Genomic DNA, 19,745 nt, shown 5'->3' on the forward strand with positions numbered 1-19,745 from the left:
TTTTAAATTTTGGTTCATTTATATGTTTCGGAGTTTAGTGTGACGTCCATTTTCTCTGAACTAGCATACATTTTTGTTTATGGTCCAGCTAAAGCCCACCTCCAGGTGCGAGATTTTTTCACTCTGTTGAAGACCCATTGGTGGCCTAGAGCTGTTTTCTGCTCTTTGGTCGGGTTGTTGTCTTTTTGACACTTTCCCTGTTTCCATTCTCAATTTCAAGACCATAGAGAATGATTTGGAAAATATACACACCAGAAGAAGGGGCCAAAGGAACATCACCATCCAAACAAGAGGCTCTCAAGAGCCTGAATAGCTCACCTGTATTTCAGAGGAAAAGATTTTTAAATGTTAGCAAACTTGATGAACAAATTGTATAAAATTGTCTTTAAAGGGCAATAACTCCTTAAGGGGTCAATTGACAATTTTGGTCATAATAACTTTTTTGTAGATCTTACTTTGCTGAACATTATTGCTGCTTACAGTTTATATATATCTATAATAATATTCAAAATAATAACAAAAAACTGCAAAATTTTGTTAAAACTACCAATTCGGTGACAGCAACCCAACAATGGGTTGTTTGATTCGTCTGATAATTTCAGGGCCGATAGATCTTGACCAATTAAACAACTTTACCCCATGTCACATTTGCTCTAAAAGATTTAGTTTTTGAGATACATGTATAAGCCAAAAACTGCATTTGACCCTTATGTTCTATTTTTAGCCATGGTGGCCATGTTTGTTGATGGATACAAACTTCGGATACAATTTATAAACAAGATACCCTAAGGAACATTTATTTAAAGTTTGAAGGTAATTGGCCCGTAGTTTCAGAGGAGAAGATTTTTAAATGTTAGCAAACTTGATGAACAAATTGTGTAAAATTGTCTTTAAAGGGCAATAACTCCTTAAGGGGTCAATTGACAATTATGGTCATATTAACTTTTTTGTATATCTTACTTTGCTGAACATTATTGCTGCTTACAGTTTATATATATCTATAATAATATTCAAAATGATAACAAAAAACTGCAAAATTTTGTTAAAACTACCAATTCGGTGGCAGCAACCCAACAATGGGTTTTTCGATTCGTCTGAAAATTTCAGGGCCGATAGATCTTGACCAATTAAACAATTTTACCCTGTCACATTTGCTCTAAAAGATTTAGTTTTTGAGATATAAGCCAAAAACTGCATTTGACCCTTATGTTCTATTTTTAGCCATGGTGGCCATGTTTGTCGATGGATACAAACTTCGGATACAATTTATAAACAAGATACCCTAAGGAACATTTAGTAAAAGTTTGAAGGTAATTGGCCTAGTAGTTTCAGAGGAGAAGATTTTTAAATGTTAGCAAACTTGATGAACAAATTGTGTATAATTGTCTTTAAAGTGCAATAACTCCATTAGGGGTCAATTGACAATTATGGTCATATAAACTTTTTTGTAGATCTTACTTTGCTGAACATTATTGCTGCTTACAGTTTATATATATCTATAATAATATTCAAAATAATAACAAAAAACTGCAAAATTTTGTTAAAACTACCAATTCGGTGGCAGCAACCCAACATTGGGTTGTTCGATTCGTCTGAAAATTTTAGAGCTGATAGATCTTGACCAACTGAACAATTTTACCCCTGTCAGATTTGCTCTAAGAGCTTTAGTTTTTGAGATATAAGCCAAAAACTGCATTTGACCCCTATGTTCTATTTTTAGCCATGGCGGCCATGTTTGTCGATGGATCAAAACTTCAAATACAATTTATAAATTAGATACCCTAAGGAACATTTATTTAAAGTTTGAAGGTATTTTGCCCAGTAGTTTCAGAGGAGAAGATTTTTGAAATAGTTTACGACGACAGACGACGAAGGACGCCAAGTGATGGCATAAGCTCACATGGGGCCCTTCGGGCCTGGGTGAGCTAAAAAGGAAAATTATCAACAGGAAACAAAAAATCATCTCTTAAGTTGAATATTTTTGTTTTGATTTTCCCACATGAAACTGAAATGTATAAATCTAGGAAAGGACAATTATTACCGTTCATACTAGATTTATCTAAAGCAAGTTCCTTTAGTTAAATTTCCTTAGTACAATTAGAGAATTCTTGATTATTTGGAGCAAAAATATCATCAAGGTAGCAATAAGTGTTGATAATTTATCAATTAATTAGAATTTAGAGGATCTTTACTAAGTTTGGCCTTAAAGTGTGATTCATGACAATACAGGAACAAGTCTACTACAAAGGGGCACAATTGGTGCTCAAAGGAATACCTACAACTTGTCCATAAACTTTCTTGCCATAAGGTACATAAATGTTTTCAAGGAGAAAATTTACATCTTAAATCATCTCATCACAATTCCAGTCAGTATATCTACCATTTTACCTTTTTTATTACAGAGAAATAAGTCGCAGCAAATAAATCTGAAAACAGATTTTTCAAAGGACAATTTATTTAAATGCACATCTCAAATTTATCATAATAACATAGGAGAGTCCCAAATTTTGACAAATATATCTTAATCTTATTACACTTTCCATTCAACTCTCAAGGTTTGATAACTATTTTCTAAACTACTGTACCAACCAAGATGGCAACACAGAATTGTAGTTTTTATAGGAATACAATATATCACAATTGGTCTATAAGGCATGACTCACCTGTGATGCTCTAAAAATCTCATGCGGTGTCAAAAAGGAAAAAATGTACAGTAAAAGTTTATCTGACAGCCGATTAACATCTCTTGTGTCTCTAATTCTATAAAATAAAATGTCAATGCTTAATCATTATTTCCATCAAATAATAATAAAAAACTTTCTCATACTCCTGGTTATAAGGGGGGGGGGGGGGGGGGGGGGGGGGGGAACTCAAGCAAAAACTTGTCCACTTTTACAATATGTCACTGAAATTATGCTTTACAAAAATTTTCTAGACTCAAGGCAACTGAATTAATCAAGGTACTGAAGTACTGAACATCAGAATGACCGCGAGTTCTTGTGGGATTGTCACAAGCACTGTCTCAGAAAAAAAATCACATCTCTATACCTGCGAGTGAGGTTAATATACAGAGATATATTTTTTTCTGAGACAAGTTCGTGTGTGGATGATGAATAAATGACAGGGAATTCAACCTAACCGTAATAACTATCATATTGTAGTGATAAAAATCAGTATACTTATTGTTGTTATATATTATATTAATATTTGTATATAACAGTTACATGTATATATGATTTTCATCCATTTGTATATCACTCTAATCTACTATTCTAATAATAGTGCAGTGCAAGTGCATGGTGGACACTCTTCTGTAATAATTCTATTTTTCTAATAGATTGGATTTGAGTAGGCATTCATATTTTCCCGCAAAACGTTCTTGAGATATTCTTCTGCATGCGTTAATACAATTTTTCTGTACATGTGCACAGATATTAATGATTTTTGACTTATATATATATATTTCTAACTACAAAACGTTTTCATATTATTAATTTATGTTCTAAAAAAAATATTTTTATGAGTATTCATTGAAGGATTGAATTTATAACAAGCGATAAGGAATGTTATTTTGCACTCGATAATGTCCGCAGATTTATAGATCGGTTACCAATCACGGTCATCGCAATGTAAAAATGTTATTCTATAATAGAACAAAAACAAGTCATGACACAAAATCACTATGCACAAAAGATTATAAAAAAGAAAAGAAAATGAACTGCACTTTTAATTGATGTTAATCCTTTCAAGGTCACAGTTAGACCTTTGAAAACATGTTTTGAATACAGGAGTAGAAAAAACAAAACTTTAGGATGAATAAACTAATTACACATTGCAGAAACAATAATTATTTACAATGAAAGAATTACAATGCAATATTCAGTGCATGTGGTATATGTACTTCTAAAAGACATTTTTTTGATAACCTCTGTTGGCGTGCAACATTTGGTTGTACTTTTTTGGACAATGGTTCTTTAATTAATCTTTACAATGACAGATGTAGGTTATATATCATAAAATCTAGTGTGCTGAAACAAAAAAGATTTGTGAGTGCATTTTACAGACATTTAACACTTGCTTTCCCTTTTTTACGAGATAAATGAAAAGTTAAGGAGCCTCCCAATTTGATAATCAGAATTCAAGTAATCATCTTTTTAGGTTTTTGTGTTGTTTGGTTGCTGTCCTGTGAGCAAATGTCTGAAATCTTTGTTTATTCATACATAATAATAGAGTCTATGGTTCAAGTATTTAAAACACTGGTTTCTTAGGACAGCATCAATTATTTGTTAATCTGAGCTTAGAACTAATGGTTTATATCATGGTCTGTAAAAAGAAAAAATAAGATAAAATATCTTTCCAGCAATCTGTGAAAAAATGTGTTTGTCATTAAAAACATGTGTTCTTGGTAAATTGCAAACACGTATTAATCCATCATGCATCATAATTCATTCACTGAATTGGTCAATAACTAAGGTAACAAAATTGAGTATTATGTAAACAAACAATGAACTTGGGAGGAACATTAGTATGCTTAATTATGCATATCCATATAAGGTAGTGTACCCGACCTGTTATACCTGGTATATGAAGACATCATTAAAGTTAGAAAGTTGTGCAAATAAATAACTGCAAAATCAGTCAGAAAGGGAAAACAGCAAAACTATGTATCAAAAATAAGTTGGTTTACAGTACTTATCGTTTAATATGATATTCAAATTAACATCTTTTGTTTTGTAAAATTATAATTATACCTTTGTTGTATATGTGTAGTAAGCTGACTTAGAACTTCATCTCCACATAACTTCAACACTTCTTTTAGTAAATTAATCTTTTCATATCCTTCCCACTGACCTTGCCACTAAAACAATAAAATTATAAAGAATATAAAATATGTTATTTGACTTTTTTTATCACTACAAAGTGTTATTGCAGCTGTATCTATAAATTTCATCGCATAATTTAATTAATCAAATGTTGTATGTAAAGTCTCATTTCATTGGTGTGAGAGATGGCATATATATGACATCACATTCCTACAAAGGCAAAATAATTCTGTAAGTGTTAATGAATTTTTTTGTCTGGACATAATTTCTATTCTAGTGCATTTTATTGGAATAATAAGTAATAAAGGTAATTTTTACTGATTAAGTTGGCCTTCACTCTTACAAACTTAACATTTTTAGTGTGTGCGCAAGACAATCAATTGCAAGCTTTCTTAAAAAAAAAATCTAATCTCCAAAGTGGTTGAATCAATATAGCAGATATTGGTAAACTTAATGGGCTCTGTGGCCTTTTATAGCTTCCTATTACTGTCTATATGGTAAGGGTTTTGCTCATTGTGGAAGGCAGTATGGTGACCAGTTATTGTTCACATCTCTGTCCTTTGGTCTTGATGGAAAGAAGTATCATTGGCAGTCATACCATGTCCTAATATTTTCTTTTAGTATCAAACAATGATGACATATATACACAAGTAACAAGAATAACATTACATACCCTTCCAATTTCTTTGTATGACATTAAAAACAAATTATTATAAACTTACAGTCCATATCTGTTTCAGCTGATCTTTAAAATTAGACATCAAATCAACTTTCTGGGCCTTTAAGAAGATTTTTCCTTTCTTTGGAGCTCCTGTCCACCACTTTACATTCTTGTACGATTTCTGCAGAGTAACTGGCAAGTCATCTACTCCTCTAGGTTTCTGTACTGTACCAAATCTTATTTGCCGTTGCATGGGTCCTTTGAAAATAAATCAAACATGTCAAAAGTGAACATTTTCTCAGAAAACTGCATACCAATTTACATATATACTGTATTTGATATGAAATTTGACTTTTTTTATATAAATCTGACTTCAAATATTTGTTTGAGATTTCACTATTATAACATGAAAGTACATAAAATAAAAGATTTAGTGAAAATTTTGACAACTGTAGCAATAATCAAATGATATAAAAGACTAACGCATTACATGACTGTCTTTATATCACATAATTACAGTGGTTTTCATATGTAATTTTTGATTTTGATACTAACTATTTCCCAAAAAAGGATTTACATACAGATGTATAAGGATAAATATTTTGGATTGGGCATAATCAAAAGGAAAAAAGAAAAAACTGATACAAATTCGTATTATAATGTGTCCTGCCTGCGGCTGATACTGTCAGAGTAAAAGTGCAATGTTGACTTTCAAAACACTAAGTCTGTTTATCAGTAGCATACAGAAGAATGAAAAAAAGATGTTGATTACAAAGAAGGTTCTGTCCAAGCTATGTAAAATTCCATTACGGTTTGACAAAGTTATTCAAGTTTTAAAATCTTTAACAACAGATTGTATCAAAATGCTGACTGTTAAAAAAAATTATCAGTCAATTACTTATATGATGTATATGAAAATAAAAGAAGGATGGGACACGAATGCCCCTGCTCAAACTTTGCAATTTTCCAATTCAAAAATGGGCATAACTCTAGAACGGTAAATGGCTCACGTCTGTCTGCTTATTGTGGTTCGAAGCATTGTGTATGAGTTTTATAATATTTGGATGAGGCAAACTTAAGTTAGAGTGCAGAAACGAAAATGGGATGGACGGAAGTACAGATGGACGGAAAGACTGACTGAAAGGTCAAGGGTAACACTTAATAGCCTATACCCCAATGCCCATGGAAGGCAACAATATTTTTTTAGCACTACTGATATTGCAAGTTAGAGAGTGGACACAATTTTTTTGTACATATGCATTGGGGTGATTAAAGTGAACTAATTTTATGACAAGGACTTTTAAAATGAGACAAATATAGGTCAATGTACAGCCTTTAACAATGAGCACTATCAATACTGTTAAAGTGTATAATTATCTATAAATTGATTAAGAGCCCAGGTGTGACAAGCTTTTAAAACAATTCAATTGAGAAATTATTCTATAATAACAGGTTCACTACTTCAATATGTCTGCAATGTATCTGTGAAATTTAAAGGATAAGAGTTAAACTGTAGAATTAGACTACAGTAATAGGTACCCACTTTCCCTGCCAGACTGCTCGCCAGGTTATATTACCATACTATTAGCCAGTTCTGCTCTATGTTTAACCCAGCCAAAGATGAAATAAAATCATTTACAAAACTTTGTTCAAGTTGCTATCTCTTGATACTGAAAAAGCTTGTCAAAGTTTTGTAATATTCCATGAATGTTTGACAAAGTTTTTGATATCTTAAAAACTTAACTCAGTCTGAATTAAATGTTGACAAAGCCAACAACGCCATTTACAATGGAATCTAGGATCAAAATGTATTTCCCTGCAATTTTTGTCTCAGGAAAGACAAAAATGTGAATACTAAAAGAATTTGGGGATATACATATGATATCATTGTCTGATTTACCTATACCTTACAACTCCTTTACTTTCTTAGTATACCTTTTGTCAATATTTACAATCAAATCTTGGATTAATTTTTTTGGGCCCTGATTTCCTCTTTAGTTCTTACTCTACTTGCTTATGGTTTACCCTACTTATTCAGATTTTCATTCATACCTAATTTGTGAACAGTTTCTGTATCAGCAGTGAAGAAATCTGGAGTACTAGCAGCATTACTTCCAAATAAGTGTTGTCTAACTTGGCTAGTATTTCTACTGGAGAAATGTTCCAGACTTTTTGACATATCAGAATGCACACTTGAATAACTTTTTTCACGGTATACTTTGTTTGAAGTCTCTATGATTGTTGGTGATAATACTCTGATTCTAGAATACTGTTGAGATTTGGCAAGACCTCTCAATGTTGTATCAGTTTCCCTCATTGATATATTTGTATCCCGTAAGTGAGAAATATTGGTTTCCCTAGCTAAAGATTGATTAGTAATATCTCTCAGTGAAGTAATATTCTCTCTCCCTTCATCACCCTCCACATCTGTTGATTCAATATCTGTTGAAGCAAAACTAACTTGCGACACAACTCCTTGACGAGGAGTATGATAAACAGGCTCTTCTCCCTTGTACTTTGTTGCTGTACCATATTTGTGTAAAACTGCAGCATGGCTCACTGCTTGTTGAATAATAGATTCAGTTAAATCTGTAACATACTTCTCAAAAGGGTTGATGTTTGCCCTGACTTCACACAATCTATCAAATGTATCCTGTTTTTCTAATTGTCTACTGCCAGGGGAATCTGTTGAACTGACTATATCCTCCAGCAAATCAATCCGTCCATCTCCTGCTACATCAAATTCAAATAGCTGGCCTGGTGTTTCGCTGATTAAATTTGACTTGAGAGGCTGTTTAACAGGCTCTTCAAATGTTAGTTTGTAGTTTCTTGACTCTTGTCTTTGTTTAAGTACTTTAAATGGTGTAGATGGATACCTATGTTTATAGGCTGCAGCATAATCTCTGTGTCTTACTGGTTCTAGTGTTGTGGCAAGAATATCTAACTGAGTAATACTACATCTGTTTACAAACAAAAGAAACTTTTATTCAGAAAATATATATAAATAAGGTAATAGAATAATAATGACAACAAAATTGCTAGGAGGTAGCCAAATGTCTACTGCAGTGTATAAATGAGGAATTAAATTGTGTGTCACAATGAGTCATTGTGGTATGATAGACAAAATATGATAAACAATACAAATGGTAAAATGAAAAAGAGTACTCCAAAAAATAGTCAAAGACCAAAATATTGGTCAGATCAAAATGGCAGCAAAATATGGTCAACTACACATAATGTTAACAACCCAGGGTTAGTTTTACTGGATGGAAAAACATCACCACATGTTGAAACCTCCACATACCTTGGTAGCACTGATAATACCATTGGTGGAGCAGAATCTGACATTAAAAGAAGACTATCTAAGGCAAGGCCAGCTCTTAACAACCTGAAGGCTGTATGGAGATCTGGGTCATATACCATCCTGACCAAAGTTGTGAAACCCAAACTTTACAGCAGCTGTGTCATGCCTGTACTTTTGTATGAATCAGAATGTTGGAGGATAACAGGTCATAACAGGTCAGGACCAAAACAAACTGTGTGTATTCCATACCAAAAGCATCAGAAGGTTAAAAGTCACTACTATAATGAAAAGCCGCTGGAGGTGGATTGGTCATGTCCTATGGAAAGAGAAAAAGGATATCACTAAGACAGCACACCATTGGACCAGGGGAGAAGGTAAAAGAAAGATTGGAAGACCCAAAATGATATGGAGGCTAACTTTAGAGGCAGAAGCTAGTCAACATCAACAGACAAGGGCCACACTACAGAAAACTGCCAACGACCAACAAAAGTAGAAGATCTTCTTTACTGCCCTACACGCCAATGGTGTCCAGGGCAGATAAGTACACATAATGGCAAACAGTAGACCTATGTATGAGACCTTTCCAGAAAATAATCTCTGAGGAGTTGAGTTCACAAGGTGTTATTGCCTAATATTAAAAATCAATCAAAATGGCAGTACAATATGGTCAGCTTCACATGATGGCAAACAGAAGTATTAGGTATAAGAGCTTTTTGGAAAACAGTCTCTGAGAAGTTGCCTTACAAGGTGTTAGTGTCATAATAGTAAAAAAAATGCTCGAAGTCCCATAACTCCTGTGAAATGGTCGGATCAAATTGTCTACAATGTTGTTAACTTCACATGACTGCAAACAATCATACTAAGTATGTGAGCTTTCTGTAACACAGAACCAGAGGAGATTAGATGCAATTAGAATACTTTAAATAGTTTCCAAATAAACACACAAAAAATATAATATCATCCTTCAAGGGTTATAACTCCTATAAGGAGTACACTGAAGATTTAAACAATATGTTGTTTGTGTCCAGCAAATAATTTTAGCTTTTAACAGTTTCTCTCCATCTACTATATCATCCTGAATAAGCATGAAATATTTGCCACTGGACATTAAGCAATCAACAATCAATTAATCCATCTACTATAGTTTATGCAAAAAAAAAACAGAACATGGTAAAAAATCATTTTTAAAGGGTGATTACTCATATTATTCCTGTAACTAACTGTTTTGGTCATGTTGACTTCAGGGATGATTTTTCTTTCCCTATAGTTAATTTTCCTTTTTTGATCGTGATGTTCCTTTGGCACCGTCTTACGGTGTTTACATACCCCAACTCGTTCGCTTTGCCCGTGTCTGTAGTGACGTTTTGAATATCAATGAGCATAATCTATGTATTACTGGTAAATTATTAAGTCAGGGATTTCATTACCACAAATTACTTAAAACCTTTACAAAATTCTTCCATAGATACATAGATTTCGTTTGCAAGTTTGGCTGTAAAAAAATTATATCACATATAGATTTTTATAGTTTGTTCTTATGTTGTGCTGTAACACCACTGTCCCAGGTTAGAGGGAGGGTTGAGCTCTCACAAACATGTTTAACCCCATCACATTCTTTATGTGCCTGCCCCAAGTCAGGAGCCTGTAGATCAGTGGTTGTAGTTGGTACATGTCTGTCATATTTGTTTTTCGTTAATTGTTTTGTCATAAATTAGACAGTTAGTTTGCTCAATTGAATTTATTCATATTTTTCATGTTGGGGCATTTTATAGCTAACTATACAGTATGGGTTTTTCTCATTGTTGAAGGCCATATGGTTGCCTATAATTGCTTACATCCACTTCATTCAAACTTTGGTGGATAGTTGTCTCATTGGCAATCATACCACATTTCTTTAATTTTATATTCATATATATATATATATATATATAGCAGACCTTGTCCTGCTGGTGAATTTTAATATTTTAGTTTCTTTCAATTTTCTAAAGTTTTAGCTAAAAACCAAAATGGGTAAAAAGTGTAAGGTTTTTCAAGGGTAATAACTCCTACCACTCTTCATAAATCAGGGAAAAACATAGAAAATATACATGATGATGTTCAAGAAGATTTATACAGGGTTCAAGAGTGGTGCAAAATGAATAACATGTTCATTAATGCAAATAAAACAAAATGTTTGGTTACTGGAACATAGCAGAAACTATCAATTCAGACTTATCAACCAAACTTGATAATAAATTCAAAAGTATTACAAAATTCTTCATGTGAAAAATTATTAGGTGTTAAAATTGACAGCACACTTAACTGGGGAAATCAAATTGACTAAGTTTGTGCTAATATATCATCCAGAATATACCTTCTTTCTAAAATAAAGAAATTTTTAGATATAAATGCACGGAAAACATATAACAATGGGTATATTCTGCCCCTAATTGACTACTGCTGTATTATTTGGGGTGAATGTAAAAATGAAGGGATAACAAGAATTTTAAAACTCCAAAAAAGGGCTGCAAGATTAATTCTAGATGCAGATCCTTTATCCCCCTCAGCCCCCTTATTTAAAAAACTTCGGTGGATGACAGTTGACAATAGAATCAAATACCACAAATATCTACTTCTATATAAATGTATGTGTATGGAAGCACCAATGTACCTATTTCAAAAGTTTAAACTGAAATCAGATAATAATCCTTACTCCTTGAGAGGTGTACATGTCACTCAAGGTAATCTGATAGTTCCTAAGCCAAAAGCTGAGCTTTTTAAGAAATCTTTTGTTTATTCTGGATCAGTGTTATGGAATGGACTACCACGCAAAATGTGTAAAGCTCAAAACACTTATACTTTTAAACAAAGTATCAAGAAGTACTTACATGTAACACAGTCCTGATAAGATTATGTTTTCTACAAAGTATTTGTATATTTTTTTTTTTTTTTTTTTTTATTGTTATTTTATTTTTTGACTACATGTAAATCTTGAACAGCTTTATATCTTATCATGTTAACAATATTACATTGAACTACTCGACTGTAAATTAACTATGTGTAAATATCTGTTTTTGATTGTATTGTAATTTGTATGTGAGGGCCTCAGGGAAGATTAGTTTATTGTAACTAACTGAGTTTACCCTCTTTAAATGAATAATTTATTATTATTATTATATTATTATAAGGAGTTAACAGACAATTTTGGCTATGTTGACTGATTTGTAGATCTTGCCCTGCAGATAATTTTTGTTTGACAATTTTTCTCCATCTTCTACAGTTAACAGTGTCAATTTTTCTCGTTTGAATGGTTTTACATATACATGTGTCATGTAAAGGCCTTTTAAAGCTTGATATACACAAATGTACATGGAGTATGTGTTTTACTCATTGTTGAAGGTTGTACGGTGACTAATTTTTATGTCATTTAATTGTTCTTTGGTAGAATTGATTGATTTTGATTTTTTTGTGTTTTAACGCCACTTTTAAGCACTGCTTTTGGGCTATTTCATGGCGGCCAGTTTTTATTGTTGGAGGAAGCCGGAGTGCCCGGAGAAAACCACCGACCTTCGATAGGAAAACTGACAATCCTAGTCAATTAAGATTGGAGTAGAGTGCACCCGCACGAGTGGGGTTTGAACTCACAACCTCAGTGTTGACTGGCTAGTGATTACAGTAGTAACTACTTAGACCACTTGGCCACCGAGGCCCCCTTCTTTGGAAGAAGGTCGTCTCATTGGCAATCATACCACATCTTCTTTTTCACAAATATTCAAAATAGTTTTGGCAAAAAGTTCAAATATGTGATATCCATTTATGTAATTGTTAATTACAAAGCATATACATGATATAGAAACAATTTTTTGCTACTTGCCTATCAATTATACCACATAACAAATGTTGCTGCTGCCATGATCTCCATACTTCAAACCAATCGCATATCTTTTTATAAATTTGTTGGTTGTTTAATTTTGAGAAGTTCTGTTCCCCTCTTTTCTCGTATTTAGTTGTGGGTGGTAAATAAACAACACCTTCAAAATTTCCATATCTTAATCCATGTGCTGGTTTAATAGAAAAATCTCTTGTGAGATTGATTGGGACTATAGAGGATGGCATTTTTGTAGAACTGAAATCAAAAAATCAATATCAGATTAATTACTTATTTAAACAATGGTAATCAATGTTAATAAAATTACCTCTTCTTCAAATTGGCATAATAATTGGAACAGTGACTTACTTTTTACAGGTCATAATTTTAACTCAAATTATTGACAAATACACCTCATCAACCTCTGTTAATTCATATCAAATGTAAATAAAGTTGAGAATGGAAACTGGAATGTGTCAAAGAGACAACAACCCGACCAAAGAGCAGAAAACAGCTCAAGGCCACTAATGGGTCTTCAACACAGCAAGAAAATCCTGCACCCGAAGGCGGGTTTTAGCTGGCCCCTAAACAAAAATATATACTAGTTCAGAGAAAATGGACATCACACTTAACTCCGAAACATATAAATGAACCAAAATTAAAAAAGCATGCAAGACTTACAAATAAAAACTTAATAAGTAAAACAAATACAATTGTAAGGATGAATGAACCATGGGCAATCAAATCTTCTACCATCACTTCCCAAAAGGGGGATACCCCTTGATCAACCTTTGTTTTATTTCTGATTTCGTGACCTACTCTTTGACCCTCAGATTGATGGGATGCTTGAACGTGCAGTTTTTTGTGTCCTATCCAGAGAATTGACTTTTGGGAGTAATCTTATCTATATGGTTCGGTGACAATTTATCCTCCTTTGATTTATCGTTCTCTACAACATAGTCCTTATAAGGTGTAAACTGCATTTAACTTGCAAATTTTTTTCATACACCTTCCAAATTTATCTTTATATTTTATGCATAAAAGATGTACCGTAAGTAGGAGGATGAAATTACATGTAAATAAAATTTGAGTCATGAATTTTAAGGTAAAGGAGTGAAAACAGCCCAAGGCCACTAATGGGTCTTCAACACAGCAAGAAATGCCCTACATTGACCAATGAACCATGAAAATGAGGTTAAAGTCATGTGAAACCTGCCAGACTGACATGTACCCTCACAATCATTCCATACACCAAATATAGTTGACCTACTGCTTATAGTATCTGAGAAACGTACCTTATCACGTAACTTTAACCTTGACCACTGATCCATGAAATGAGGTCAAGGTCAGGTGAACCAAGGACTAAACTTGGGAATTATCAAGCTGGGAGCCCAGACCAGATATTTCATAATTAGTTTCTATAATATGTTCAACTGAAATTTACCTGAAAGTTTAGGGGCCCAGCTCAAAATCTAGGAGCCATGGGCAACTGGGCTCCCTTTAAGTTTTGTCCCTGTGAACCCTGTCTGACAGACATGTAGACGTTGCAAGGAACTCATAAACCAAGTATAGTTATCTTATTACTCATTATAAGTGAGATATTCACATGAGAAAAAAACTCAAATTTTTTCTCAAGCAGTAGCTGAACCATGAAAATGAGGTCAAGGACAATGGCCATATGACAGACAGAAACTTTGTATCATAAGGTATCTGCATACAAGGTATGAAGCATCAAGTTCTTCTACCTTCTGAAATATAAAGCTTTACACAAATGGTTTATGCTGCCAGATAGTAATACCTATGTCTCCCATACTACGACTTTCATTGCAGGCGCAACAAAAATTAGTATGTCTGATACTGTCGAACTGAAAAATAGACACCCTTAACACAAAATTGTCCATTTGTTAATGATAAACAATGAGAATATTTTCTTAAGGTGTCAGAATCTATCTATTAAGTTTGAAGGTAATAGACAAAAATGCAAAAAATGGTAAAAATTGTAATTTAAGGGCACTCATATAAAAAGTTGACCTACGATTTCAGCAATATAAACTTTTTACATGGTCATTATCGATATTTCCTGACGAATGACTTTGGTAAATAACTTTAAGAAATATCTAAATAAACTATTAAACATGAAGGCAACAGCTTAAAATTGGCTTTACTCATAGGCGAGGCATTGAACCCTCTTTTTCTTTTTTTCTGTTTAAATTTGTTTTTAGTTAATCAAAATTTCTTAAATATTTCAAATTACAATATTTATTTATTTAATGTGTTCTTGCTCCTATTCAAACAATATTACAATAACAGTGGTTTATACTTGCTGTCTCTCTATTCTTTTCTAAAAAAAACTAAGGGGAAAATAAAGAAAGGTTCTAAATGCCTGTGGTTTAGACAATATGTCAAAGATAAAGGATTATAAGTTTGATTGGGAAAATACCCATATGGTCTGAATACTTATAGGGTCCAACCTGTTAATAACCAAACCAGTAAATACTCAAATGGTCTGACCATACGCTTATGGTGAGACCATAAGGTTTTTGCATCATGACCATATGCGTATGGTCCAAATACTCATATGATCTGGAACAAAAACAAATTATTATTTTAATTAAGTGGTAATTTATCATGTTAATTATGAAATAGAGATGTGGATTAATGTACATAGGGACGCTATATAATATCCCAGATGTATATGAGACAACGACGCTGCAAACTGAAATTTAGAACTTGACTAATCAGATCCACAAGAACCACAAAACAAAAATTAAGCAGCTAGACAAAAACACAAAGTACCAATCTGGGGGTACACATCACAGCAATGTAGTTTGAAGCAAATTTAAGCTTATAATAATAGTGATTTTTCTAGCGCTTGTCATTTTCGCCATTTAAGAAGCAACTTTCAAAATGACAAAAGTTTTCAGATCAATTTCGTCACTTAAATTTGTGAAAGTTAATAAATAAATAGTGCAAAATTTTACCTAGTGACAAGTTTATGACCCCAAGCTAATCAACGAATACAACAGGTGTCATAATTTTTTGTTACAGGTAATCCATTTATCCTATTGGTCATTAATGATCACCATAATTAATTCATACAAATAGAATATGTCAGTCGGCATTTTCGTTAGTTCATATGAAATTGTTCATGCCACAAGTTTACCGTAGTTTCAAGATGAAAACATGATTGACAGAAAGACAAAAACCTTCATGAACTTTTTCAAACACATTGTTTTTCTTAAATTTCTCTAAAATTGTTAAATATAGACGTATTTTGTCTTTGTTTGCCGTCAATTCTGACATAGAATAACAAATCAGGCGGCAATTAATTGAATGTGCTTCTACTGTGTATAATCCTCCGAAGAGTAGAAGCACACCTGAATACAAGAAAGATAACTCAATTATAATTTTTCCTACCATTGAAATACCTACTCATAATCTGTCTACATACTTCTGACTTTAGGACTTATTGGTTTATGAGGTCTTTTGAGTTATGGTGCAAATTAAGGATGTACTTAAGTGAGGTTCAGGAATTTTTGTCAGATGTTTTGACTCCTTGGTTTTTTTCCTATGATGCAGGGTAAAATATTTTGCCCCATAACACCCATTTTTCTTGTCATATAAGACTTCAATAGCTCAAAAAAGGTCATTTACCAAAATTTAAGCAGATTCTAGATTTCTTTTCTTTCGATTTGAGACCCAAATAAAACCAATGCAAATATAAGGTAAAAGTCTGAGTCAGCCTTTTACCGCCATTTTTTAAAAATTAAAAATCTCAAAAAGGAGCTCCATAACCTATCAACATTTTTAGCTTATTTTGTTCCTTAACTAATGCTCTTCTGACTTATAGTATCAATTTAAATTCTAATTTTTTTTAATTTCACCTAAGGACATCCTTAAGGGGTTGGGGAGGGGGGCTTGGGTCATCATTTCCTGTATTCTTAATTTTTTATACAAATTTTCTCTATACTGTGCATGTAAGCACCCATTATTCTCTCTTATTCATTTTTTTGCCCATTCTTCTCTATTCTTTATTTTTAGAATTAAAATATTTTCTCTATTCTGTAGTAAATGCAGACCATAAGCAAATTATAAGGACAGGAACAATTACCAATAGATTCATTATATTATTCCCATTAGCCCTGTTTTGAGACATACAATTCAAAACAAAATCATACAATATGTATCTTTTGTCAGAAGAAATACATCTGTTTTGTTCTAATCTTAATTGTTATATTCTTATTTGTACATGTACATGTATACTTATGAAATACTGAAAAAAGAAAATACTCTTTATGTTCATGTATAAAACCCTATGCAATAAATACTTAAGTACTACTAGTATCATGTTAAGCTGCTACCCAAGAAAGGTTGATTTTCTTAACACGCAAAACTGACTAAAGGCCACAAAATCCTAGCTTAAACCCAGACTTAAAAATCAATTAGTACACATCCAACGGATTTATAGTCCTAATAAAAATGATGAATTGTCATGATTGTAGGGCTTTTTTATATTTTATTGCTGGATGCCTTTACATTAAAAAGCCATACATTATTTGGACTAGTGGATTTAGTATAAAGACATCGTAAACAGCCTTATTATAAGGACCATAATAGTTCATAACTGTACATGTATAACAATACATTCTTTTAGCACTAATTGTATATTTTTATTGTTGATATTCACCCCATATGTACCAAGTGTTAGATTAGCTTTATTGATATTAAAGAAATTTCTTTGTATTCCTAAACGGAAGATTTTATACACACAGAAGAAGAAGTATACTTAACAACAAAATTATTTTCATTTACCTGTGTATAATATGACGCAGGTTTCTTCAAAAGTGATGATTTTCTATAAATTGTTTGAAATTTCACAGTGATATCATACTTTAACTTTGTTTAAACCTGTTTATTTACTTTTGACTTTATTTATCCCTTGTAATTTTTTATTAACTGTGTATTTGCATTCAGGTGTCACAGGTCAAATTTATTCGTTCATTGTGTGTTAATTTACGTTTTTTGATTGAGTTAAGCCTTCCAATTGATATTTTACAGTACAAATTTCACGAAAGGCTTCCCAAACTCCGAACACCAAGTTTTTTCTTGGTGTGACACCAGGAAACTTCGATATCCCTCCCTAAATTCTCGGAGAAATTTGGGAGTAGTCCCTCCGACTTCCGCGTAAATTCGCTACCTTTTGTTTATTGTATTAGCGACATCTCTCCCAGTCTGGTGTGACGCGGTGTCACACCAGGTAATTAATTGCCCTAATCCTTCTGATCTTTACCGGCACGCGACAGTCAAGGTATGTGAGATTACTTATGTAATTAAACAATTGTATTTCCTGTCTATTGATAATCAGGTTATATTTCTGATTGCTTGAAACAAATAAAAGATTTAAAAGCAAAACAACATTGTTAATTCTTTCAATTACACTGTACATTTAAAAATAGTTTTATTAAAAAAAACTATATTTGATTTTTACCTCGTTTTTTTTTCTGGTCAGTAAATTAATATTTAATTTACAAAAGAGATATACTTGTGTAAAATAAACGGAGACTTACGCTGAATAAATGTGGACAGTTTAAAGGAAAATTACATGTCTCAAAGTTTTGTATACAAGTAAAAAAGAAAATATTATTCACTATTCCTTATGGTAATAAGTCCACGCCATTTTCATTTTACGATTACATAATTGCTTGAAACAAATTAAAGATTTAAAAGCAGAATGTTGTTGTTAATTCTTTCAATTGCATTGAAGTTTTATAACAAAAACTATACTTGATTTTGACCTTGTTTAAGTTCATCGGTAAATTATTTTATTTACGAAAAGAGACATACTTGCGTAAAAATAAACGGAAACTAACGCTGAATATAAAAGTGAGCAGTTAAAAGAAAATTACGTGTCTCAAAATTTGTATATGCAAGTAAAAAAGAAAATACTATTCACCATTCGTTATGCTTAATAAGTCTACGGCATTTTCTCTTTACGATTTGTTGGCATTACTTTAGGATAAATAATTACATTTCGGCTACAACAGGAATACTTCTATAGCTGCATCAACTCGTCGTTGCATAATATTCATTTACGCACAATGAATGTAAACTTGTGTGTTGTAAAAAGGACAGTGATTTTTAAATTTTTTTAAAGAAATTAATTGCTGTGGGAAGACGATACCCATCTCAGTGATCAACAGCCCGTGGTTGAACTTTGAACTTGACTTCGCTCACAATATTGAATGCTAAAAATAGTGACATCAATTTTGTCCACGAGATTTTTATTTGGCGGGAAACATTATCACGTAACAGTAAACTCAGGTGACCTTTCTGGATGACCGTGGGAAAATTCATTCGGGGTTTAAATTTGCTTTGGAATGATTGACATTTGTATGCCTTAAGATTGAGGCTCTAGAAGGTCCTTTTACAATTGATTAACCGGAATCTAAAATATAATCCTTTTCTGAATAAACGAACACCAGCCTTTTAATTTTACGTTTCTCAGTCAACACAGGACATAAACCTGGACAATATTTATACGTCCATGGTCAACAATATACATAAATGGTAGATGAAAACAGGATGCATGTCGTTCAGTTCCTGTTGGGCGTTGGTAGAGATCCTCTGTGAAAATGTGTAGATCGTAAAAATCCGATCCACATTTTTTTCACATATTTCTTTCTTGTAGAACACGATATAATTTCATTTAAATATTCTATAGTATTAATTGTTGAAATACTTCTTTTTTAAATTTCACCAAGGACTTTTAACGAGCAGTTAAATATGGATTGCGCCCATCCAATTTTATTTTAAATAATAAAGGATCAATAACAGATCATAACAGAGATAAACAACACATGATTTTTTTTTCTTCATATAATTAAATTAGGTTGTGATTATTGTGTTGTGTCTGGGCAGGGAATGTCTCTCAGTGTTGTGTTTTTATGAATATAGGGCACATTGCATACAAAACGTTTTCCCTTCGTTCAACAGAGTTGTCACTTTACAGTTTCTTTTCTGAGTTCAAATATTTCAAGTCGGTAATCTACTGAGGTAGTGAAACATAATATTTTACATTGCAAAATAAATTGAAAGTAACAGAGTTCACTT

The 19,745-nt window shown here is 32.4% G+C and overlaps 1 protein-coding gene across 19 annotated transcripts in view; it reads right to left on the minus strand.

Moving 5' to 3' along the window:
• The window catches only part of LOC127698930 (uncharacterized), a 162,525-nt gene that overhangs the window by 131,709 nt on the left and 11,071 nt on the right, over window positions 1-19,745 (minus strand). For all 19 annotated transcript variants that reach the window (XM_052202683.1, XM_052202681.1, XM_052202674.1 and 16 more), the window contains exons 2-6: window positions 12,642-12,893; window positions 7,537-8,444; window positions 5,546-5,742; window positions 4,752-4,858; window positions 2,664-2,760 (exon numbers count right to left, since the gene is read on the minus strand). In XM_052202683.1, the coding sequence (XP_052058643.1) occupies window positions 2,664-2,760; window positions 4,752-4,858; window positions 5,546-5,742; window positions 7,537-8,444; window positions 12,642-12,893 (1,561 nt within the window). The remainder of the gene's footprint in view (window positions 1-2,663; window positions 2,761-4,751; window positions 4,859-5,545; window positions 5,743-7,536; window positions 8,445-12,641; window positions 12,894-19,745) is intronic.

Source organism: Mytilus californianus, unplaced genomic scaffold, assembly GCF_021869535.1.
Source record: "Mytilus californianus isolate M0D057914Y unplaced genomic scaffold, xbMytCali1.0.p SCAF_4, whole genome shotgun sequence".
Taxonomy (NCBI): domain Eukaryota; kingdom Metazoa; phylum Mollusca; class Bivalvia; order Mytilida; family Mytilidae; genus Mytilus; species Mytilus californianus.